A 25325-nucleotide genomic window follows, 5' to 3' on the forward strand; every position below is an offset into this window, starting at 1 on the left:
GGGCGGCTGCAAACGCCCTGGGACAGCGTTACACCCAGGCCTGCCGGCCCCAGAGCTGAGGATGAAGCTCACGCCCACCCTGCCGGATGCCAGAGCGGCCAGCCGAGGGGTGGACCGGGCCCAGGACACACCGTGCCAGGGCCCCACGCTGCCCCTGTGGCCCCCACGGACACAGCTCCAAGCTGTGCTGGGCCCAGTGGGGGGACACCTGGCCCCACACCCCGCTGCCCCAGGGTAAGGAGGGACATCACGGCTCCACAGGCGTCTCTGGAGAGAGCAGCTCTGAGAAGGGACCCCGAGCGCAGAGGGAGGAGCCCTGCACCACCCGGGAGGACTTAATGTTCAGGGGGCCTAGGGCAGGGCAGGCCTCTGGCCAAACCGTGTCCCCCAGCCCCACCCCGACTCCCGGTCAGCCCCGGGGCTGCAGCTGGGTTGGGCATCTCCAGGCAGGCTCTGAGAGAGGGTGGGGACCCTGACTCTCTCTGGGTGCTCCCAGCAAGCCCTCACCCGGCTCCTTCAGGTCCCAGCACCCTGTGCCTCAGGGAACCTGGCCAGACCACACCCCCGTCGCTCCCACCCAGGGCCCACGCTCCTTCTAGGCCCTGCACGGTCCCCGGCCACACAGGCAGGAGGGCCTGCGCCCCTGGCAGACAGGCCCCTGAGGTTGGGTTTTCCGGAAACTTCCCTCAGCCATCGCCCAGGGTCCTCGAGGCACGGCGGCCAGAAGGGCGGCTCTGAGGGCAGAAGGCGGCTGGGAGAGGCGGTCTGATGGTGTGAAGACCTGAGGGGCTCCCATCCCTCCCCCAGAGGCCCCCGGACACCTGGGCACTGGCCTGGCTCCCGGCCAGCCAGGCTATGCTGTCCTTCCGTTGGACGTAAACAGGACCTCAGACGAGGCTGCTCTGACCACCACGGAGTGACACAGGTCACCCGGCCACCCACACAGTGCCAAACCCTCAAGGAGGCCAAGGCACCCTTCACCATTTCAGCTCCATCCTCGCCTCCCTCCGGAGATGAGTCAGACCCCCATCAGAGGACTGTCCCCCTTTCCGACAGCACCCACTCCAGGGTGAACCCCCTTCCTCAGACCCTCCCCAAACGGCCCACCCAAAGCCCACTCCCACAGCAGCCTCTTTCTAACACCCTCTGGCTCCAGGGCTCCCCATTGTTCCAAGCAAGTGCTCCTGGGGGGCTGGCCTCTATGCCCTGAGGGAGTTCTGGGCGTTTCCACAGGAACTCCTCCCTGCTGGCCACTGTGGGTGGGCAGGGAGGCTTGGAGGCACAGGTCTGCCTTCCCCAGGGCAGGGGCGGGTGTTGAGGGAACTCAGAAGCCCCCAGGCTGACGGTGCAGCCTGACGGGCTCCGGCTCAGAATCAGCCCTGACAGCCCCCCCGCGGCTTGCTGGGCAGTGGGCTCGGGCCTGGGCCGCTCCTGCAGGATGACTCAGGGGACATCTCCAAGCAGATGGAGAGCTGTCCCCAGGCGGGGGGTCCTGCTCCATGGGCAGCTGAGGCAGACCCGCATTTTCATCTCAGGACTTTGGGCCAAACTGAGAGCAGCTCAAGTGGGATCGAGCCCTGGGCGGCCGGGTGGTTGGGCAGCACTGCTGGGCATCACCTAGAGACCCCCGTGCCCTGAGGACCCAGATCTACTTAGCGCCCCTCAGTGTCCCGAGACGGGGGCACACGGCTGCCCACTGAGGCAGGGGTTCCTGCCTGAGGCACAGCAACAGCCGGGGTGGCCCTGCTCTGGGTGGGTTCGGGCTGCTCTGGGCTAGAGGACAGCCATCCTCAGGGGCTGCTGCTGGGACTTTATGGGAAGGTATGTGGAAGGGGCTGGGCTCTGGGCTTAGAAACGTGGGGCGAAGTGAGACATAACACACGTGTGCCCCTGACAGCAGGAAGGGCTCATTCTCCCTCCCCTCCCCTCCATAACCCACCCCCAACTCTGTCTCCTCCTCCCCAGCCCTGCCTCTCCCCGTCCCTGTCTCTGTCTCTCTCCCTCCACTGTCTCTGTCTCCTCTGTCTCTGTCTCTATCTGCCCCCTTCCCTCCCTCTCCGTCTCTCCACTAACACCCCTGTCTTTTCCTCCTCCTGCCTGGCCTCGAGCTGGCAGGACACTCTCCGCCTGCCGATTCACGGTCACTGTCAACATGGCAGCCTGGATCCAGCCCCGAGAAAACCCTGACTTCTGCTATATTTCTGCCGCATTCTCTCTGGGACCCACGATTAATTTCTTCCACATTGAGCCCTGCACCGTGGACACAGGTGCCGTCCGGGCAGCGTGGCACACCAGGGCCCAGGGAGACTCCGGCCCAGCTCTTGCCTGGGCCCTCGGTCCCTGGTGGGTTACCTCCTGGCTCTTGTTTCTCCTGACAATCAGGTTGGTTCTGTGCAGACCCAAAGGGTCAGGCCGTGGCCCCACGGCCGTGCTTGCGGGGCGGCCCTGTTCCCTCTGCCTCTGGGTGCTTAAAAATGCTCCTCCTGGTGTGCCTCGGACACCCGCCTCACTCCTGCCATCCTCGGGTCTCTGCGGGAAAGTTGCTCCCCTAGAAGGCTTTCCCGGATGCCCCAGACACCCGCCAGCGCCCATGTTAGCATGGGCCCAGCTTCCTCCATCCCGGATTCACTGACACGGTCCCCAGCCTGTGCAAATGCACACACCGCCCTGGGGCTCTTGGTTCCCTGCTCTCCCTGGGGCCAGCTCATTGCCCGGCACAGTCCGTGCTCAATAAATACCTGTGTGGGTCCCAGCTTCCCTGCAGATACCACTGCTGTTCTCTCGCCGTTGGTAAAACAGACCCTAAATGCAGCCCATCAAAGCCACCTCGCTGAGAACTGGACAGGACCACCTGGCCGCTTAGCTGGTGGGCTGAGGTCCCGACGTTTACTGAGCCCCTGTCTGGCACCGTGCTAGGTACTCTGGGGGCAAGAGGAAGGCACCCACGATTTATTTCAAGGAATCCACCATCCAATGGGGGGGCAGCATGCCAACGGGCACCCTGGGGGTGGCTAGGACTCAGGCGCTGCAGTTTAAGTCACCGTGGTTATCTACAATACATAGAAAAGCTTTAGAACTCAACAGTAAGAGGGCAAGTAACTCAATCTTGAAGTGGGCAAGGACCTGACAGACATTTCTCCAAAAGCACACGAACGGCCAAGAAGCGCATGAAAAGTTCCTCAGTGTCACCGGTTACTAGGGAAACGCACATTGAAACCACAGTGAGATACTACTTCACACCCACCAGGATGGCTATAATCAAAAAGGCAGATAATAACAGGTGTGGAGAGGATGTGGAAAAACTGGAGCCCTCACACCCCGTTGATGGGAATGTAAAACGGTGCAGCTGCTCTGGAAAAGAGGGCGGCAGCGCCTCAAAAGGTGAAACACAAGAGTCACAATACGACCTGGCAATTCCACTTGTGGGTATTCACCCAAGAGAATGGAAAACATACTTCCACACAAGACCGCGTCCACAGATGTTCACAGCAGCACTACTCACGAGAGTCAAAAGGTGGAACCACCCCAAATGTCCATCAATGAATGGATGGCTAAACAAACTGAGGTCTGTCCATACAGGGGACTGTTATTCAGTCTTAAAAACGGATGAAGTTCTGATACACGGGACGTGGATGAACCTTGAAGACACTGCGTAAAAGAAGCCAGACACAGAAGCCCACATAGTGTAGGATTTCATCTGTTTGGCATGTCCAGAACAGGCAAATGCAGAGACAGAGAGCAAATCAGGGGTTGTCAAGGGCGGGGGCGGGGTGGGGGGGGTGGGGGCAGGGGGGTGGGGGGTGGGGGTGGGGGCGGGGCGGCAATGGTGAGTGACTGCTTAATGCATAACGAGGTTTCTCTTGTGGGTGACAAAAAAAAAGTTCTAAAATTAGGGTGTGGTGATGGCTGCACAACCTCGTGAACTTCTCAAAGCAGTGAATTGTACACTTTAAAAGGATGGATTTTATGTAAATTATGTCTCAGTAAAACAATACCATTTGTCTTCTCTCAGGGTGCAGGCTTGATACCGCCTCTAGGATGTAGCAAGGATAGGAGGGGAAAACGGGCAGCGCAGAAGCGGGACCAGCAGCCACCACGGGTGTCTGTAATGGTTTACAACAGTCACACTAGCTTATTTATGCAGCATCTGTGCATCCAGGCGCCAGCTCAGAAATCTCCGCCTGGGCTCGCATGCAACATTCAGGACGCCCCACGCAGGCTCGTAACCAAGGATCTGGGGTCTGAACTCAGCCCTGTGCTGTGTGATTCTGTGGCTTCCAGACCCCAAATCTCCCACGTGACTTTGGCAAGTCACTCTATCCCCTGGCCTTGGTTTTCTTGTCTGTAAAATGGGCATAGTAACTGTGTGGGCCTGGCCTCACAGGGTGTGGGGCAATCAGATTTCCTAACGGACGAAAATGGTGGCCACGTGGCCGGGACAAGTGAGGGCTGGGTCCCCATCCCGTCTCTGCTCCTGCTGACCCACCCCCACCCCCGGGCCTGTCTCCACCCTCCTCCCTTCCCTGCCCCCCTCCTCAGCCGATTCTGAGTCCTGGGGCCCCTCCAGGGACAACCTCTCTCCTGCCTTTTGCTACCAACTCCCAGAGTATGATGCCCCATGGAGATCCGGACTCACAACCTCCACCGCAGCCTCACCACCTTCACCTGGCTCCACACCCACCCCTCCCCCAGGGGCCCCTGTGTCCCCGGTGCCTGGGTGCTGACCGTCCGGACTCTGCCCGCCTGCTCTGCTCACCTCTGAGCTCTCAGGGTTCTGGTTCTCCCCAGCCCACTGTCACCACCTGGACCCAGGCCATCATCCCTTCCCCCCTAGACACCTGCACTGCCTCCCAGGGGCCCCCAGCCTCCTCTCTGGCCCCCCTTTCCTTCCCCACCCAGCAGCCAGAGTGATTATCCAAACACAACTGTACAACTGCCACACGGCCCAGCAAACGTACCCCTGGGCATTTATCCCAGAGAAATGAAGACTCAGGTTCACACAGAGCCTCTACGTCAAAGTTAGCAGCGGCGGGTATTCCCAACAGCCCCACGCGGGAACTATCCCAGACGCCCCGGACGGTGACGGGGCAGCGACCCATCCGCTCTGCGGGGCACGGTGAGCAGTAAAAGGAACCGACCGTCGACGGGAACAAGGGCCTGGACGGGCTCCAGAGAAGCACGGCGAGCGGCAAAGGTGCTCCCAGAGGCTACATTTGTAGAACACTCTTGAAATGAGAAATGGAGCACAGATCAGTGGTTGCCGGAGGCTGAGGAGACACGGGGGTGAGGGGGGAGTGGGTGTGGCCATAAAAGGAGGACCGGGGGTCCCTGTGGTGATGGGATATTCTGCATCGGACGGTATCAACGTTGGCATTTGGGCTATAACACTACTAGAGTTTTGCAAGATGCTACCCTTGGGGCAGACGCGGTGGAGGGCTCGGGGACGTCCCTGTATTATTCTTACAACTGGACATGAATCTACAATTATCTGGAAACAAAACGTTTAATTACAAAAGGACAAACATCAGATCGCGTTGCTGTCCTGCTTAAACCTTTCAGAGCCCTTCCTGGCCTCTGGACAAAATCTAACGTCCTTCCCATGGCCCGGAAGCTGTGCTCAGACCCCTTACCCTCTGCCCTCACTCTGCTGCAGCCCACGCCTCTGCCTCTGGGCCTTTGCACGTGCTGTTCTCCCCACCTGCTCGTTCTCCCACTCTCCACACCACTGCCCCTTCACATCCTCAGCTCTCTGATGGCGTGTCATTCATGCATCGTCCAACCATGGTCCCCCGAGCTTCCCCCTGCTGCAGGTGCTGCGGCCGTACCGGGGGCCGCAGTCAGGAACCTGACAGACGGGCCTCTGCCCTCCAGAGCGTGGAGGCCACGGGAGCCAGCGCACAGGCGTGTGTGCACACGGGGCGCCCAGAAGGGACAGCAGAGGGGCGCCACGCCTGGTGCCACACACCGCCCTCACCAAAGTGGACGTCAACCACTGCGGCTGCATCTCTGAACTCAGCAGTAAGCAACCCCATGGCCAGGGGTGGGGCTGTGAAAAGGCCACACACACAGGTTGGCTGCATGGCCCACAGCCCCTCGGCTTGGCTCCTACAACCAGCCTCCGACAAAGCCTGCCCGGGTTTGTGACACCGGCCTACCAGGTAAGATCCTGCCTGGTACTCCTGGGAGGGGTCCCCTGGCCACCCTTGGTTCCTGAAACCCTCCCCCATTGACCTGCCCACAGTGTGGCTGCCACCCACCCCCACCTGGAAATGCCTCCCCTCCTCCCATCTGCCGTCCTCAGCCCTGATGCAGAGGCTGGCTCGCGGGGTAGGAGGGACAGGTGCTTCTCAAGGCGTGGTCCCTGGGACTGCCTGTGTCAGATGGCCCCACTGCAGGCCCCTGGGCTCTCGCCTGGGAGCCTGTCCAGGTGGCTGGGGTTAGGCGATCAGCCCAGAGACTGCAAGGTCAGCCCCGTTTCAGCATTTCCCATCTCCACTGCCTGCCTGAGCCTCAGCTCCCCACCTGTAAAATGGGGGAGTCATGCTTCTCTCACAGGGAGACCACATGAGAGAAGCCTGCGCAGCTCCCCAGCTCAAGGCCAGACACTCGCCAGGCCTGAGAGTGACAGCGGTGAGCTGGGGGGAGTGGGATGGGAGGAAGGTCAGAGCGTCAGATGTTGGCTGCAAGGGCGGACCCAGGAGTCCTCCAGGAGAAGCTACCGAGCACGCTCACAGGAGAGGAGGGACAGGGAGAGGCCCACTGCCCGCTCCAGACCTCCGCCTTGGACTCCGCAGGCCCTGCTCCCACTTCCCACTGGCTGTGGGATCTCGGCCCATTTGGACATCCGTGGAGGATGGAAGGGCTCTTATCCGGGGTCCATGGAGAAGTCTCAGGGAATCTTCGACCCCCAGAGGTGCCCACAAAACATCGCACGAGTACAGGGACTTGCCTGCCACCTGGGGGAGGACCACAGCTTCCAAATGCTCTCAGAGGGGTCTGGGAGACCCCACAAGTTTATGCATGGCTGGGCAAAGGCCCAGCAAAGGCTCAGGTTCAGAAGAATGTGTCTTCCTTCCCTTTCTCTGCTTCACTGTTAGACCTTGGACTCCTCTGGGCCTCAGCTTCCTCAACAGTAAGGTATGGGGTGAGGTCAGGGGTGGGCGCTGAAATGATTGCTCCATTGGGAAATGCCATCGCTAGGTGCCACGGGCGGCTCTGGGCCAGCCGAGGCCCACTGCCCCCGGCTGTGCGGCCTCGTCAAGCCACGGAACTCGCCACGCTTCACCTTCTCATCATCCCTTAAATGACAGCACACGCTTTACCCCAAAGCACTGATTTAAGGACTAAAAGAAGGAACATCTATGGTAAGTGCACAGCCCAGTACTTGGGACAAAGTGGATGTTAAAAACAGTGATTATCCTTCTTCCAGAGGAATCTCCTGGCTTTAGGATTCTAGTTAACACGTATGCACCCCGGAGCACGTTCAAACCGAAGCCTGTAGGGCATGGTAGTGGGTGGAAGAGTGTCCCCCAAAAGATATGTCCATGTCCTAAACCCTGGTACCTGGGAATGTGCCCTTATTTAGAAAAAGGGTCTCTGCAGATTCAATGAACTTAAAGTTCTTGAGATGAGATCACGCTGGATTTTGGCTGGGCCTGAAATCCAATAAGAGGCATCCTTACAAGAAACAAAGGGGAGGGACTTTCCTGGTGGCACAGTGGATAAGACTCCGTGCTCCCAATGCAGGGGGCCCGGGTTCGATCCCTGGTCAGGGAACTAGATCCCACATGCGTGCCACAACTAGGAGTTCGCATGCCACAACTGAGGAGCCCACGTGCCACAACTAGGGAGCTGGTGAGCTGCAACTAAGGAGCCCTGGAGCTGCAACTAAGGAGCCCACCTGCCACAACTAAGACCTAGTGCAACCAAATAGATATTAAAAAAAGAAACAAAGGGCAGACACAGACACAGAGGAGGAAGCCACTGCTGACAGAGCAGAAACGTAACAGCACTTACATGTGGTGCTTGGGAACGCTACAGTCTCTTTCATTTTCATGAGCCACTTGGCCCAGAGTTTTAAAAAACTCTGTCCAGAGCAGCGACTCTCAGCCCTGCCTGCTTTTATCACATACCCAAGCCAGATGCCGCCGTCCGAGATCCTGGCTGGAGCAGTGCGGGGTGGAACCCAGACGGGCCCCTCCCTGAAACCGTCCCAGTGGTTCCGACATGTGGCTGAGGATGCTCTGGGCAAGAGGCCGTCAACCTGAGACACATGTCAGAATCACCTGGACACTCTAAAAAAGAATCTCAGGCCACACCCAGGCCACCCTGTCAGCATGTGTGGGGGGGGCCCAGGCACTAGCGTTTCCCAAAGGACCCAAGATGACTCCGTGAGCGGCCAAGATCGGGACAAGCGCGCCACAACGGAGCTGCCCACGCGAGAGCCACCCGGGCGCCCTGCAAGCATGTGGAGTCCAGCCCTGCAGGTCTGCGGGCGCCTGAGACTCTGCATTTCTAACAGACTCCAGGGATAGCCATACTCGGTGGTCCCACTGGGCAGCCAGGGTGAAGAGGCACCGCCCAGCACTGTGGTTCTAAGGGTGGGGTCCTCAGACCAGCAGCAGCAGCATCAACTGAAACTTGTAAGAAAAGTAAATTCTTGGGCGACACCTCAGACCCAGAAATTCAGCAGGGGGCCAGCAATCTGTTGTAGCACACCTCCCAGGCAACTCTCACACACACTCACGTGTGGGACGCACTGGCCCGAGTAACAGACAGTGGCAGGACGGCACCAGCCGTGGAGACTGCCCCTCGATTCGTTCAGAGGTCTCCAAAAGCACCAGGGAGCCCTCCCTGCATTCCAATCAACACCTCTGACATTCCCGCGAAGGTGGGAGATGGAGATGGAAGAAACTGTTATGACTCCATCGCAGAGATGAGAAAACCGAGGCCGAGAACAAGCCTCCTTCAAAGTCAGCAACTTCAGCCCTGGGGTAACAGCCACCCTGCCCGCCGTCATTCGGACACAGCTCAGGGGCCCCTCCAGGGACGTCTCTGCGGCTCACTCAAGGACACACACGTCTCTCCCGCCCCTTCTCACCTGTGGTGCTTCCATTCGGGACGCCCAAAGCCTGGCGTAAGAAACCCGTAATTATTTTACATAGTTTAGTTTTGCATACAGGCTACGTATTCTTCTTGGTAAAACTCACGTCCTCCTGTTTCTTGTGTTTTATTTTATTTTTATTTTTTTTGTGCGGTACACGGGCCTCTAACTGTTGTGGCCTCTCCCGTTGCGGAGCACAGGCTCCGGACGCGCAGGCTCAGCGGCCATGGGTCACGGGCCCAGCCGCTCCACGGCATGTGGGATCTTCCCAGACCGAGGCACGAACCTGTGTCCCCTGCATCGGCAACCACTGCGCCACCAGGGAAGCCCCTAGACTGCATTTCTGTGTCCTCCCCCCACCAAACCATACGTTGAAATCCTAACCCCCAAAGTGATGGAGTTAGGAGGTACAGGCTTTGGGAGGTGATTAGGTCATGAGGGTGGAGCCCTCATGATGGGATCAGTGCCTTTATGAAAGAGACCCCACAGAGCTCCTTTGTCCCTCCCCTCAGGTAAGGACACAGAGAAGGTGGCAGTCTGCAACCCAGAAGGCCCTCACCAAACACCAAATCTGCCAGGGCCTTGATCTGGGACTTCTCAGCCTCCAGAACTGTGAGAAATGAATGTTGTTGTTTAAAACTCCCCAACCCCTGCCCCATCCATGGTATTCCGTTACGGCAGCCCAAATGAACTAAGACACAGAGTCAGGCTCAGCAAAGACTGCCAGGTGGATTCATCAAAAGTGGACCTGAGCTTTTCAGTCTTTATGGCTTGAACACTGTAGGAAATAGTAAATGCTTCTCAGTGAATGAATGAATCAAACAGGAAAAGGGATCTTTAGAAAGTGAGCAAATGAAAGGGTGCTTATTTTTCTGCTCGTCTTTCCTAGCACTTTACAACGAAAGCTGCTCATTAGACTGCTCCAAAAATGTCTTCTGGGGCTTCCCTGGTGGCGCAGTGCTTGAGAGTCCGCCTGCCGATGCAGGGGACGCGGGTTCGTGCCCCGGTCCGGGAAGATCCCACATGCCGCGGAGCGGCTGGGCCTGTGAGCCATGGCCGCTGAGCCTGCGCGTCCGGAGCCTGTGCTCCGCAACGGGAGAGGCCACAGCAGTGAGAGGCCCGCGTACCGCAAAAAAAAAAAAAAAAAAGTCTTCTGGCCATGAATGCCTCGCAGCATTAGGACATTATCTCTATTATGCACTGTATTCAACCATCCACCTTACTCATGTAACACACTGTCAGTCTCTATAAGCAACGACAGAGCTGATAACAAAACAAAACTGACCAGGGAATTGTAATGGCAATGCTTTAAAGAGCTTTAAAATTCCCCTCTAACTGTCTACATCCAGTTCTAAGCTCTTGCAACAACATGGATGTGTGAAATGACGACAGTGGATGAAATCACGAAACGCTACTACATTGGCACAGTTGATTCATTCCACAAGTATTTAGTGAGTGACCACTGTATGTTGGTACCACTTTAGTTACCGGACATTCAACAGTGACCGGCGCAGACACACAGCCCTTCCTGCGTGACTCTTACACTCCACACCAGCGCTGTCCAACAGGACTTTGTGTGATGACAGAAATGTTCTGTCTCCGCACTGTCCAGGGTGGTGGTCACGAGTCACAGTGGCACTTGAGTGCTTGCAATGTGGCTTAGTGTGACGGAAGCGCCGAGTCTCTCAATTTCATTTCATTGTAATTAATTTAAATTCAAATTCAAATAGCCACATACAGATTGGGCAGGGTTGGTGTAGATGACTAATCCGTTGATGCCCGTTTAAAGAGAACAGAAGCAAAACAGTCTTTCATTCGCTGCTACAGACAAAATCGTTCCTTTGCTGCCTTTGGTGTGCCCTTTTTTTTTTTTTTTTTGCCACACTGCGTGGCATGCGGGATCTTAGTTCTCTGACCAGGGGTCTAACCCATGCCCCCTGCAGTGGAAGCACGAAGTCTTAACCACTGGACCGCCAGGGATGTCCCTGGTGTGCACTTATAACCCCTGTACACCCACAGGAACTGAGCACACACAACCTAAGGCAGAAATAAACCTCAGGTTTTATTTCCATGAGTCCTAATAAAAGACCCCACCCCAAAGCTGCCTCCCCTAGCTGGGAAATGCTCTCTTGGTTCACCAGGAGACATCTAGAAGGCACTCAACTTTTTCAGAAAAGACTGATAGGATTGGGGTGAAAAACAAACACCCCCAGTAGTGGTGTTTCATGGAGCACGGAACCCACACACTGAAAGAGCGGGAGCAGGAAGACTTCTGGTGGCCGAGTGTGGAGGGGTCAGGGCCAGGTGGTCACTTGCCGGTACTGGCGGGAAGAGATGCCCGGAGCAATTAGAGCAAGGCGGCTCCCTGGCAGCCCAGGCAGTTTGCGGGGGGCGCTCTCCAAGGTGCTGAAGGGACAGCTCCTCTCCGGAATGATGGGAGAGCCGGTCCCTTCCTCCAGTCCACAGGGCCTGTTCGGCGGGGCCAGGACCCCTTGCAGTGCCACCTTCATTGACCACGTGACCTTTCACAAGTCAGGAAACTACAAATTGGGGAGTGGCTAATCCAAGAAGGGATGGACCACGGCAGAAAATTCAAGCAAACATCATCCTCTCTTCCAGGGCTCACAAATCTAATCTCTTGCTGACATTTAAGGACCTAAGGAATGTTTTATACAGAATTATCAGCTCATGGTTGATAGCTAGCCGTCTTTCGAGCTGTGGAGGCCTGGCAGAAGATGAGGAAGAAACAGTCTTGAAGAGAAAGGGCAGACGTTCCTGGCCCACCCCCTACTGCCACCATCACCATTTTCCCCCAGGGGCGTCCTCTCTCCACGGCATCCTCAGGGAAGATGGGCGCACGGCCCCCTTTCCCCGGGTTTGCTGCGCGAACTGTTAGCGTCAGCGAGGGCTACTCACTAGCCAGCCGGCGGAGGGCTATTTTCGGAGGATGCTGATACTTAGTTCCTCACCAGCCCAGTTAGGCTTCCTAATATGAAGCTCCTTACATCGCCCCGGGGCTGTGCTGGATGGGGGGAGTTTTCAGCCACACTCCTTTCTCAGCTATTTCTGGCAACAAAGAACTAGTTACTTGCTTTCCCCTCTCCTTTCACCTCATGGAGACTTCTCCCTCCCCAAAGGGCCTGAAAGGCTCTCTGAGGAGATGCTTTTATCTCCAATTGCCTTTTGTTTCTGCAATGAGTTCCTATTGGCGTAATACCCGTGTCCATGGACCTGCTTCCTCCTAATTGAGCATTTGGATTAAAAAAAAAACAGAACAGTTTACTTTTCACATATTCCTGGCCAAGCACCGAAAACACGACCAGTGGTCACTGACTTTGGATGAGGGTTTTTCCCCCTTCAAGGGGGCATTAACTGCCTAAACGTGTATTTAAAGTGGAAACAAAGCCTCGAGTCATCTGTATCTGAGCCCTGCTCCGAGGCTGGCACCCTCCCTTTACAGGGAGAGCTGCTTCTCAGGAGCTGGAGCTGGGAGGGATCTGGAGTACCTGGCAATCGAACAAAGCTGGAGGATGCACATGGCTGTGTTTTGGAAGACAGGGTGGAAACCATCTCTGGGTGACAGGTGTACTGTGTGTGCGCGCAGGCACCGGGGAATCTGAATTTTGACTGTGGGCGTGTGTGATTCGTGTGTGGGCTGAGGGATCTGGGCCGGTGAACGGAATCTGTAACTGAGGGGGAGCGGCCGGGTGTGTGCAATGACTCATATCTTTCGGGCTGTGGGAGGGTTTTATTTGTGGGGGGGGGTAACTTTTGGTCCGTGGGATCCTGTGTGCATGGCACCCAGCAGGAAATATTTACCTGTACAGCAAAGCAGGGGTCCAGCGGGCAGACAAGAGGGCCTGGGTGTGGTGTCTGCCCGTGTGCATCTGCCTCCAACTCCTCTGCTGCACCCAGAGGAGAACGGGTACGGAGGAAGAGGAAGGAACAAGGAGGGAGTTTTGCACGAGGGAGTTTAGAGACAGGTGTTCCACACAGGAGCACGGGATCTGGAACCGCTGCCCTGAGCGTGAATCCTGGTGCCGCCCAGCGTTCGCCAGCCAACTCATCTGGCTCCTCTGAGACTCAGCTTCCCAATGTGGGAAATGGGAGGACGGAGAAAACCAAGCCCGGAGAGGTACAGGGATTGAGTGCTGTAATTATACATACACCAGCCCCATGCTCGGCACACAGCAAGTGCTGAACATTGCCATTTATTATCATTTTCACTATCATCATCGTCATGTCTGGCTGTTGGTTCTAATAATGATCACTGTAAGTGACATTCATCACATATGAACTGTAATAATAAAACAGGGTTAAATAATAACGAATGCTTACTCTATTCCTGGCATTGACGTGTACACCGCCTCAATTAATCTCCACCTACTTCACAGTTATTATCAGCCCTTTGTACAGCTTCAGAAACAGAAGCGCAGAGAAGTTAAGTAACTTGCCCAAGGTCACAGAGCAGAGCAAAGGCACCCCTGGGATTCAAGCCCAACGGATGCCAACCCCACAGCATGTGCTCTGGCCACCCTGGGCCCTCAGGCCTCACCGTCAATGCGGGGCCACCTGACAGACAGTGAAGGCCGCTCAGCTCACTTTAGTGAGCAATGCATGCCTTGCGCCCGGGGGAGGAGGAACCTGGAGGAGGGGGCGTTGGCAGAAGTGTCCCCAGCTGAAATGGATTCCATACCAATGCCAGCTAAATGCAGACTCCATTTGCCGTCGGTGCATTATTCATGAAAATCACCACTTCCCCAAGTCAGCACTGGGAGCTGGGCTGAAGTTCGGGAGCTCTGCTGACGCGGGCCCAACATTCCCACTCCTTGTGCAAAGGAAGAGTAGGACTGGAGTCAGGACCGTGAACTCATGAAGGCTCTACCTGCCCTCTCCGCCCGCCAGCTGACTTGGGAGCAGGCGAGGAGGCCCACCGTTCCGTTCTGGCAGATTACGACACCCCATGTCGGCTCTGCTCACCCCACGCGCTGCTTGAGGGCAAACATTCTCAACAGTTCCCTCCTTCCTAATGAGGAGCGGGGACCACGTTCCAGAAAAGTGGCCCCAGATGTCTGGGCCTGATTATTCCAGGCCAGAAAGGTCAATTCGACTTTCCATCATGCCCTGTTGCCAACCAAAAGGCAGCAGTCGGCCGGGCGCCCTGCATCTGTGTGCCTGCCTCGGCTGGCATACAGGTGGTGTGATGTGAGGAAAGAGGGCCCCACCCTGGACAGATCGGGGTTCAAGCCCTCGACTCTGCCACCAAAGGCTGGGGGTTCTACCCTGCCTCGGGGGCTCCGGGGCCTCCCTGGCTCTGTCTGTGATGGATATGACCCTTGCCCCTCCAACGTGGGAGACTCAAGCAACACAGTGCAGACGGAAGTGCTTTAGGGAGTGGACGCGGCGCAGCCGGTTGAATGGCGGGTAGAGACCCAAGGATGTCCACCCAACGACGGCAGCACTCCTCACAACGACGCATCTGCTCCTACGCTCACGCCCAGCCCCAGAATCAGACCCTCCCCTCCCAGCCTTCACAGCGAAATTACCACCCTTCCCTCTGAAATGGAAGTTCCGCGAGGGCACAGCTCTCCGTCTACTGTTCTCCCAGAGCCCCGACCACCTGCTCAGAGTAGGCACTCAGTAGATGTCTGTGGAACGGAGCATAGAATTCTGTTGGCCACTGAAGATTTCTGGGGAAGGTGGGCCGACTGGGGTGCTGGACCTCACTCTCAGACACTCTGCTGAGCTCCAGAGGGACCGGGACTCCTCTCCTCCCAAGCTCCAGTCTCTAGGCACAGGCACAGCTGGGAGCACCTCTGGAGGGACGGATCTGCCTAGCGGCCAGACCAGAGCCCCTGGGTGACAACGGTCTCCGGGTTCCCAAAGAGCCCAGCTGGGAGCGCCAAGCTGCTCGGCCGCCCACCTCAGCCACCCACATCTGCGCCTGGGCCTTGCCGTGCCTGAGCGTGCGTGCGCGCGCACACAAACACACACGCACCCGCGCACACACACACACGCACACGCACACACACGCGGCCTAGAACCCAGGGAGGGCCGTCTGCTCAGCCTGCCCCAGCGCCCCAGGGTCAGGGAAGCTCTCCAACCCACTCCAGGAAAACAACAACAGCACAGAAGAGGCCGCCTGGGACGGGGCGCCACGGCTTTGACAGGCAAGAGCGTTATATAAGTAACTGCCCCCCACGCCTCCTCCCCTCGGGCGAATAACGAACCCTGCCTCCCGGCTGTATAAGCCAAAGTAATAATTACTCTCCAGCCCTCCGTCACTTGTGGATGTGGCCGGGAAGCAGGTGTTTAACTCGGAGGCAGCGAGCAGGAGACCACACGTACGCTCGTGATCTCTGTGCCGAAGCACGCAAGTCCCCCCTGGGCCCCACTGCTTTCCCAGGCGTGCCTGAAAAATTCCTGGGGAGCCATGGAGCCACTTCTGGGGATGAGCTCCTAGGTGGGGGAGGGAGCCTCTAGAGAGCAGGCTCGTTTGGGGTCTGGCTTGCAGAAACAGCAAATGCTCCACGCCTCTCAGAGGCCCCGAGGAGTGGACACCGGACCGTCTGGGACGGGGGGAGGGGGGACAGCCGCAAAGCTGGCCAGGGCTCCCCGCACAGAAACCATCCTACAGCCGCGGCGGCGGGTGGGCAGGCGGGCAGCGCTCTGGCTTCCAGCCGGGAATGTGGTGGCATCTTAGGATGAAGGCACAGAGCGCCCCTAAACTAATGGTGAAAATGATTCAGCCACTGAAAGGCGAGCTTCCTGGGCTCGCGCTAAACAGATGGGCCTCCCTCCCTCCTCCCCTCAGCAGCCTGCTCCGGCAGTGCTAGCCCGCGTCCAACCACCTAGAAGTTTATTGCCTTGTTGTGATGGTTTGGGTTTGCAGCCCCCGCCTCTAGCTCTCCCAGCCACTCTCTTTCCATTGGCTTGGGTTGATCAAGACTAAGGGAGGCCCGTCGGCACCGCAGGAAAACAAGCAGCAGAGCTGGGGCCTGACTCCCAGAGGCCGACACCCAGGGAGCTTTGCCAACAAGGGGAGGGGGCCCTCTCCCAGCCCCCCTGCGCCCTTGCTGGGTACCGGAGGAGGCCGCGGGCCCAGTCTGGCCTTTCCGGCCTCCTCTTGGACGATGCACTGACACTGCTCAGCTCCGCGGCTCCCGGGCCTGGCACTGCTCCTGGAAAGCCCCCAACACCCTTCAGCTAGCACAGGGGCACTGTCCCCCGCCAGGCAGTGGGGCAACCTGTAGCCAAGGCCGCTGTGGCCTCCAGGGAGCCCCAGGAAATGCCCCAGGTGCCCACGGCCCTCTGGAGGGAAAAGCTGGACTTCCCCAGAGATAAACAGAAGAGGCAAGAGAAGAAGGTCCCTCCTCCGCCAGCCCCCGCGCGCCCAGCGCACCTACCTCCATCGGAGTAGGTCTCGGTGCCGTAGCCGTCCTGCAGCCCGTTGCTCCAGGTCCCTTCGTACTTGGCCCCGTTGCCCGTGCACTCCCGCACCCCGTAGCGCCCCTTAAATCCGTGCGTCCACTCGCCCTTGTACACCCACTTCCCCTTGCTCTCCAGGCCGATGCCGTGGCGCTTGCCCTGCGCCCAAGTGCCCTGGTACGTGTTGCCGCTGGGCCAGGTGTAGACGCCCAGTACCTCGAAGCCGTGGCTCCACGAGCCGGTGTATTCGCCTTGGCCCTTGGGGCCGGTGCAGACGCCATGGCCGTGCGCCTTGCCGTCCTCCCAGCCTCCACAGTAGGACCCTCCATCGTCAAAATTAAACCTACCCCCACTGGACATGCATGTAACTCGGTTTGCAAATCCCGCAAACGGTGAAAAAAAAAAAAAAAAGGCGATCAACAAACCGGAGTCTTGGTTGGCTGGCTGGCTGGTTTTGTTTTGCTTTTTTTTTTTTTTTTAAAGGAAGAATGGAGAAAGCAAAAAACACAGCGAGCAGGTCCCGGTCGGCGGGCGGCCGCGGCGCCGGCTTCGGTGGAATTTAAGTCAATTGGGGGCGATTATTCATTTTCGAGCTGCGCCGCGGAGCCTGACCAGCGTCTCGCGCTCCCGCTGGAGACAGGACCGGAGGGGAGGAGGGCGGGGGAGGGGAGGGGAGGGGAGGGGGAGGGAGGGGGCAGGAGCAGGAGCGTCTGGTGCAAACGGCTCCACCTCAGCTGCAAGTGCCCCTCGGAGGCGAGCCCGCCGGGCTGGCCGCGCAGGCCGGGCGGGGACAGCGGAGCTCAGGCCTGGGGCGCAGTCCCCCACCTGCGGCTGCCGCGCTGCGGGCGCCCGAGGGCGGCGGCGGGGCCCGCGGGCGGCGGCGGCACGGGCGGCGGCGCGGGCGGCTGCACCATATTGGGGGCCGCGGGCCGGGCCGGGCGGCGGCGGCAGCAGCAATGCGGCTGGTCGGGAGGCGGCGGCGGCGGCGGCGGCGGCGGCGGCGGCGGCGGCGGGCGGCGGGCGGCGGGCGGCGGGCGGCAGCGGCGGCGTGCGCTCCGGGGCCGGCTCGCGCGCTCGGGCCGGCGCGGCGCGCGCCCGTAGCCCGCGCCCCGCCCGCGCGCGCGCCCCCGCACCCCGCCCGCGCGCGCGCCCCCGCCCGGCCCCCCGCCCCCAGCGCGCCGGCTGCCTGGAGAGGGGAGCTGCTCCTCCTAGTCTAGGGCGCGTGGCGCAGGCGGAGGCCCCAGGCGCCCCGCCCGCCCGCCTTCCCCTCTTGCTCGGGCCAGCCTGGAAATAGGGGTCCAGCCGGGGCGCCCCAGCCCCCCTTTCCCGGGACTTGGATTTAAAGGGACAGGAACTGCGTAACGGGAAGGCGCCCAGCACCCAGGGCGCTCTCTGCCCCCTCCCGGGAGCTGCGAGGTGAAGCCCTGCACAGCACGCCCAGGGTGGGCCGGGGGCGCCCCGCATGTTTCGGCTCCCCCACCCCGAGCCTCGCCCCTCGCGCCCGGTTCCCGCCTGCGACGCCTGGCCCTGACTTGACTGAAGAGGCTTTTGGCGGACCACAGGTGGTTTTCTCTACGACAAATGATCCGTCCTTTTTCCTTACAGGCAGTTCGGGTCCACCTTTGGGGGAAGGGTGATGCTCGCCTTAGAAAACTGGTATTTGGAGATTAGCCCCGCCCCATAAATTAAGAGAAAGTCCGGCTACACGCACATACCTTGGAGTAAAGACACCCAAATTCCGTCCCTCCCCCGCGCCCTGGCCAACAGGTAGCCCCCCATCCCGGGAGCGGTTGTGCTTTGGGGGAGCAAGTGGGATCGCCACTCGGGCGTTATTAGGTCTCTCTCCACACATACTCCCATCCCCCACCCCCAAGAGATGGTGTCTGATTCCTGGATCCGAGTATCCTGGGACCAATTTGAAATGCATTTCCTGGCCCATAAATCCGTAGGCAGGAGCCCGAGTTCCCAGCTCTCCCGGAACGTGTTGGGCAAACGGCAGCACCCGAGTGCTGCGGGGGGAGACTGCACAGGGTCGGGGCTCGTTGGAGTGCAGGGGGTGACTCGGGCCGAGCAGACTCAGGAATTGCAAGACAGGCCTTGGAGCTGAGATTTAGGACGCCAAAAGAGCTACACTTTGAAGTCACCACTAGCCAGGGGCCCTGCTCACACCGCCTGCCAGCACTGTTCCCACCTTTGGCCAAACGGGCTCTCACTGGAAAACTAGCCCCTCCTCCTTCTCCCAGAGTTCACGCTCAACTTCTTGTCTTGACCTGCGCACCAAAGCCCCCTCCCTAAAGGGCCACCAGCCTGCAGGGCAGTCCTCTCTTTACCAGCCCCCTGCAGAGGGACAATTAGGGAGTTTTCAGTTTTGCTTTGTGACTTTGCAGTTACAGTGATTCAATGCACCTTCTAGGTGGCGCCTCCCTGTACTCTCCGGAAGGTTTTGCTAAACTCCTAGGGGTGGAATTCTTGGGGAGAGCACATCTTGGACTTAATGGACGTTGCCAAATGGCTCTCCGGAACACCTGGAGCAATTTCCTTCTCACCCTGCAGTGCACTGCACTTCTGATTCTCCACTTTCTGGCTAAAACTCGGTGTTATCAGACTTAGGTCTGCATTTATTTTTTTTTTCTTTCTAAATGGATATAACATAGTATCTCACGGCTGTTCGGTGTAAATGAAAAATAAGATATCACGAATGTGTAAGGGAAAGGGCTGCAGACTTTGCTCAAGATTCAGATTCAAATCCCGCCTCCATGGCCCAGCAGCTGTGTGGCTTTGGGCAATTCCCATCAGGTCGCTGTGAGAACTCAGCTCAGCTGAGCGCCCAGTGCAATAGGCGCTCAAGAAGTGGCAAGTGGTGTTATGAGAAGCCCAGCCCCCAGCAAAGGTCACGGCTTTCTACATGGGATGCCCAGCCTTCAGCCTGCTTCCCTCAACACTGCTGACATAAAACTGCCGTTTCTCTTGGACAGTCTGCACTTTCTTTCATTTTATTTCCAAGCTCTCTTTTGCTGATTCAGCAGCCCTTCCTCACACAAGCAGTGGATTGCAACTGAGATCTCGCTGGGAAAGGGTGATTGGTTCCGAGCAATTACTGGTCAGCACCTTCTACCTCTGGCTAATGCATACCCTTCCCCCAGGCAATTCCAAACACGCCCCCCCCATGACCCTGCCTCCTCTCAGATTAGCTCCAACAGCGACAGACTCTCTTCCCTGAAATGCAGATATTAGAGGCATTCATTTTGTGCAATTTGGAAATCATTCTCCCATAAAGTAGGGCTGGCGGTATTGATTTCACTTTGGAGGAAACTGTCCAAGGCTATAAACACAGTACCACCCAGCAATCTCAAAACACAAGCCAGGGAGAAGGAACAAAAAGCCAGACCACCATGAGGAATTTCACGGTTCTGTGCACCAGGCTCTGGGGTGAACAGCTCACGTTAGTGACTCCACGGGTAACTCCTCAGGTGACCTGGGCTTCCACAATGACCAGGTTAAAGCCCGCTCGGGGAAGTGCCTGGCCAAAGGGAAGATATTGATTAAGCAGGATTCCAGCCCAAGCTGTCTGCTTTGCCAGCCTCCAGGGTGTGCACTGCCATTTCCTATGCCCACTCCCTCTTCCTGGGACCGGGAAGTTTTCCGGTTTCAGCTCCAGAAAGGCTTCCTGTTTTCCCTATATAAAGAATGCCTCCCTCTCACCTCCACCGAAGCCCATGTGTTTCCTTCAGAGACCTGAGCTGCAATCTATAGTTTCCCGTTTGTCTCCTTGAATGTGCCTATGTTTACCCTACACAGTGAGACATCTGCATCGGGAGCTCCCTTTCTTCATGCTCTCTTATAACGTGATACTGACGCTCTATCTGCTGGGAGGTGGGCCGGCTGGTGAGTATAGCAGAAGTGGCACAATGTGATTTCGAAGGTTAGGGTATAAACGGTGACACAGCTTCTGCCTCATGCTCTTGAGATCTGGGAGCATGGGCCCATCTCACCATGCTGTCAGGAAGCCCAAGCAGCCCGTGAAGAGGCTCACCAGGAGAGAAATGGGCCCTCCAGCCCTCAGCCCCAGCTGGACTCCCAGCCAGCAGCCAGCCCCAGTTGACAGCTCTGTAAGCACACCATTTTGAAAGTCAGTCCACCAGCTCCTGTCCGGCCACACCAGCAAATGCCACGTGGATCAGAGACCCCATCCATGGGGCTTTCCCCCCCGTGCCTTGTCATAATTCCAATTTCTCCTTTTCCCTTTTGAGGTGTAACTGACACACAACATTATACTAATTTCAGATGTACAACAATGATTTGATATTTGTATATAGTGCAGAATGATCACCACAATAAGTCTAATTAACATCCATCACCATACAGAGTTACAGAATCATTTTTTTCTTGTGATGAGAACATTTAAGATTTACTCTCTTAGGGCTTCCCTGGTGGCACAGTGGTTAAGAATCCACCTGCCAATGCAGGGGACATGGGTTCGAGCCCTGGTCCGGGAAGATCCCACGTGCCACGGAGCAGCTAAGCCCATGCACCACAACTGCTGAGCCTGCGCTCTAGAGCCTGCGAGCCATAACTACTGAACCCACGTGCCACAACTACTGAAGCCTGCGCGCCTAGAGCCCGTGCTCCACAACAAGAGAAACCACCACAATGAGAAGCCCCCGCTCGCCGCAACTAGAGAAAGCCCGTGCGCAGCAACGAAGACCCAATGCAGCTAAAAATAAAATAAATTTATTAAAAAGAAAAAAAGATCTGCTCTCTTAGCAGCTTTCAACTCTGCAACACAGTACTGTTAACTAAAGTCACCATGCTGTGCATTACATCCAGTGACTTATTTACTTTATAAGTGGAAGTTTGTACTTTTTGACCCCCTTCACCCATTTTGCCTACCCCCCTCCCCTGCAACCTCCAGTCCAATCTGTTCTCTGTATCTGTGGGCTTTTGGTTTTTTTTGTTTTAGATTCCACAAGTGAGATGAAATTATATTTGTCTTTCTCTGACTTATTTCACTTAGCATAATGCCCTCAAGGTCCATCTAGGTTGTTGCAAATGGCAGGGTTTCCTTCATTTTTATGGCTGAGTGATATTCCATTATTTCTATATCTACCTCATTTTCTTTATTCATTCGTCCAGCAACGGACACTTAGGTTGTTTCCATCATAATTTCAATTTCTGAACAAAATAGATGATTATTGCTTTGTGAAGTCAGGCAGAGGTCACGTCAACTACAGCTCAGGGGCCACTGCCTGCTTTTATAAGCAAAGTCTGGTTGGCACACACCATGCCCATTTATTACACAGGGCTACAGCTGCTTTTACGCTCAGTGGTGGAGGTGAATAATTTGGACAGAAACCACGTGGCCATAAAGCCTAAAATATTTACCATCTTGCCCTTTACAGAGAAAGTTTGCCAAGCCCTGTGTATTAGTCTGTTGAGGCTTCCATTACAGAGTAACAGAGACTGAGCGGCTTACACAACGAAAATTTATTTTCTGGAGGCTGGAAGTCCTAGATCATGGCGCCAGCATGGTCAGGTTCTAGAGAGGGCCCCTTCCTGACTTGCAGACGGCTGCCTTCTCATGGGTCCTCACATGGCAGAGAGGGAGAGAGAGAGCGAGAGAGAGAGCAAGAAGGAGAAAGAGAGAGAGAGCTCTGGTGTCTTTTCTTATAAGGACACTAATCCTAAGGGATCAGAGCCCCACCCTTATGACCTCATTTAACTTTACTTCATTAGAGGCCCTGTCTACAAACACAGCCACACTGGGGGGTAGGACTTCAATATATGAACTGGGGGGGGGGGGGGGGACAAGTGTTCAGTCCATAACAGCCTGTTTTATGCCACTAAATTTGGGGGATATTTGTTACACAGCAGTAGCAACCAGAATGGACTGCATGCTTCATGCAGATGTAGCCACATCTGTGTCACTCATTCTCATGCCCCCCAAGCTGGAACACAGTCAGTGTACAGTACGCTTTTGTTGCATGAATATGCTGACCTAAGAGTTAGTGTTAAGTAGGGTGATGAGAGGGACAAATACCCTATCAGGCATGGGGGAACCTGGATTCTGGTCTCAGTTCTTGACACTAACTTGTGTGACACTGGGCAAGTCTCCCAGAGCTTCCTGAGGCCGAGTGGCTTTACCTATAAAGTGGGGAGCAAGACGGTTTCCCTGGTCCCTGGGCTCTCAGGCTGCAGGACTTCCCCTAGCAGTCCCCGCCTACTCTTCCTACACTTCAGTGTGACCCTGCCCTGCCGTGCCATGGATTACTTATCAGGACTGTGGCCGTAGTAAGCAATGAGCAAACCTCTTCAGAAGGGCTTATCTTTTTAGGGTCACCCAGGCCAGCTTCCAAGGCTTGATCTCTCCACCCCAAAACTGGCCCCACTACACAAACTCATGCAAACGTGGGAATTCTGCCTGGCTATAGCTCCAGGAGCAGCTGTTAAGACAGGCATCCGTGATCTCATCTGCGCAGTCCCCTTTGCTGCCGGGGTGTGAAAACCAGCTCAGCTGTTTCTTCGCTGGGAGCCCATTATGGGATGGCTCTGTGCCTCTCTCTCTTCATCTGTAAAATGACACCAACACCTGTTCCTATTTTGTAGGGTTGGGGCAAAGAGCAAAGGATTCAACCCAGGTAAGTAAGGTGTTTGTACGGTCCCCACCGCCTCATTGGTCCTCAATAACTCATAACTGTTATTAGTATTATTCCTGCCCCTTTCCAGGGATAATTTTCCCAAGAATGAGGATGATCTTGTTACAGGAGCTGCCTCTGCCCCGAGCGGGTGGAGAGGTGCTGGAGGCCCCCGGGTCCTCCCCCTCCCATTCTCTCCTTCTCCCAAACCACCATCATTCATCTTCCAGTTGTAACTCTCTGCCTCTCCCTGCTCAGGTCCCAGAGAAGAGAAGATAATTGCTTGGTGGTGCCCATGAGGGTCTACACCTTGAGACTGTCCCGGGCTCTTCCTTCTCCCCAAACCGGAGGCAGGGAAAGACGTCAGCCCTGGATGGGAGCACAGTGAGGAGAAGACAGACTTCTTGGATGTCCTTGGCCCATTTCTGTTGCCAGGACCCTGAGCACCCGATTTCATCTAATTCCTGGCAGGACCCTTTGGGGTCCAGACTGTGACCATCACTTCCTCCTTAAAGATGGGGAAACTGAGGCTCAAGCAGGTAAAGTGAGTGACCCGAGGCCACATATGGCTAGCAAGTGTCAGCTCCAGAAAGGCAAGGAGGGGACTTCCCTGGTGGCCCAGTGGTAAAGAATCTGCCTTCCAATTCAGGGGGCGCGGGTTCAATCCCTGGTCAGGGAACTAAGATCCCACATGCCGTGGGGCAACTAAGCCTGCGCGCCACAACTACTGAGCCTGTGTGCCTCGACTAGAGAGCCGTGTGCCGCGAACTACAGAGCCCACGTGCCCTGGAGCCCGCGAGCCACAACTAGAGAGAGAAAACCCGCACACCACAACTAGAGAGAAGCCCACATGCTGCAACGAAGATCCCGTGTGCTGCAACTAAGACCCAACACAGCCAAAAATAATTTTAAAATTAATTAATTAAATATTTTTTAAAAAACGAAAGGCAAGGAGAACTCTTTGGGGCATCTCACTCCTGGTCTGCTCTGGGATGCCGGCACCCAGGCTTCAGGGCAAGCATCCCATCCCCAGGGGTTGATCTGTGTGGAGATGATAACAAAGGAATCCTTTGTTTTTGATTCATTGCTGACCAGCTCCAGGGTCAAAAGTCTGCTCAGGAGAAAAGTTGAGAACTTAATCTGAGCTTTGAAATGCTACCCTAAGACACCCTGCTGGGTGCTTCTTCTCTCCACCCTGTGGCTGCAAGGCCCACATCTTAGTGCCAGGAAATGCTGGTCCCCAGGTCACAGATAAGGCACTGAGGCAGAGAGCAGATAAGCAATTTGCCTAAGATAGGCAAGTAAATCCTGTAGGAGGTGGTTCTCCAAGCTTGACACTCCAAGTTCAAGTGTTTCCAGACTCATTCAAACTGTCCTCTCTGCCAGGAGGGTCAGGAACCCTCATCCTTGACCATCCCTCATTAGGACAGCCAGTGGGCGCTTGCTGCAAGCTGGGCTCAGTGCCCTGAAACCCCCAAGCCACATCAGCCCCTAGATGGTGTCACTTTACGAACGAGGAAAGTCTCGGGCACATGAGCTAACCTGCCCGTGAGGGGCAGAGTCTAGATTCGGAGCAAGCAGGCGGGCATCCCCCCCTCCCTGCTGTCCGGCAACATCCCCGCCATCCTTCTCCCGCTCCCTGCTGGGATCACGCCATCAGGAGCTGGCAGCAATAGCGGCAGTAATAGTACCCTGATGCGAGGTGGCCGCTCTGCTCTGCCCGGTACCCACCCCTCACGGTAACAAGATACATGCACCACGTGGCTCAAGATACAGGACGTTTCCCTGAGCACCTCCCACCCATCGCCCCTCCACCCACTGCAGGGAACAGCTATTCTGAACTGTATCACCCCAAATTCGTTTTGCCTTACCTTGGGACTTCATGCTAATGGAATCACACGTGTGTGTATGGCTTCTTTCACCCAACGTTATGTCTCAGATTCATCTGTTTTGTACGTGCACCTGCACTTTGTTCTTTTCAGTGCTGTTCCTGTTCCATTGCATGAATGTACTACAATTTATTTCTCTGCTCTCCTGTTGATACACAGGTGTGTTGTTTCCAGTTTGGCGTTATTTTGAATAAAGCTGGTATGAGCACGCCTATGTGTCTTCTGGGGGGCACTCATTTCTCTTGGGTATACACCTAGGCATGAACTTACTGG

General features: G+C 56.6%; 1 protein-coding gene across 1 annotated transcript in view; it reads right to left on the bottom strand.

Moving 5' to 3' along the window:
• Positions 1–16891, bottom strand: part of JPH3 (junctophilin 3) — a gene marked incomplete at its 5' end in the record, with an annotated part of 81452 nt that extends 64561 nt beyond the window's left edge. Inside the window, one exon of the mRNA XM_082862505.1 lies at positions 16510–16891. Coding sequence (XP_082718631.1) covers positions 16510–16891 — 382 coding nt within the window. The remainder of the gene's footprint in view (positions 1–16509) is intronic.
• Positions 16892–25325: the final 8434 nt, after the last annotated feature.

The sequence above is a fragment of the Leucopleurus acutus genome, assembly GCF_964270905.1.
Source record: "Leucopleurus acutus genome assembly, chromosome: 20".
In the NCBI taxonomy this organism is placed as follows: domain Eukaryota; kingdom Metazoa; phylum Chordata; class Mammalia; order Artiodactyla; family Delphinidae; genus Leucopleurus; species Leucopleurus acutus.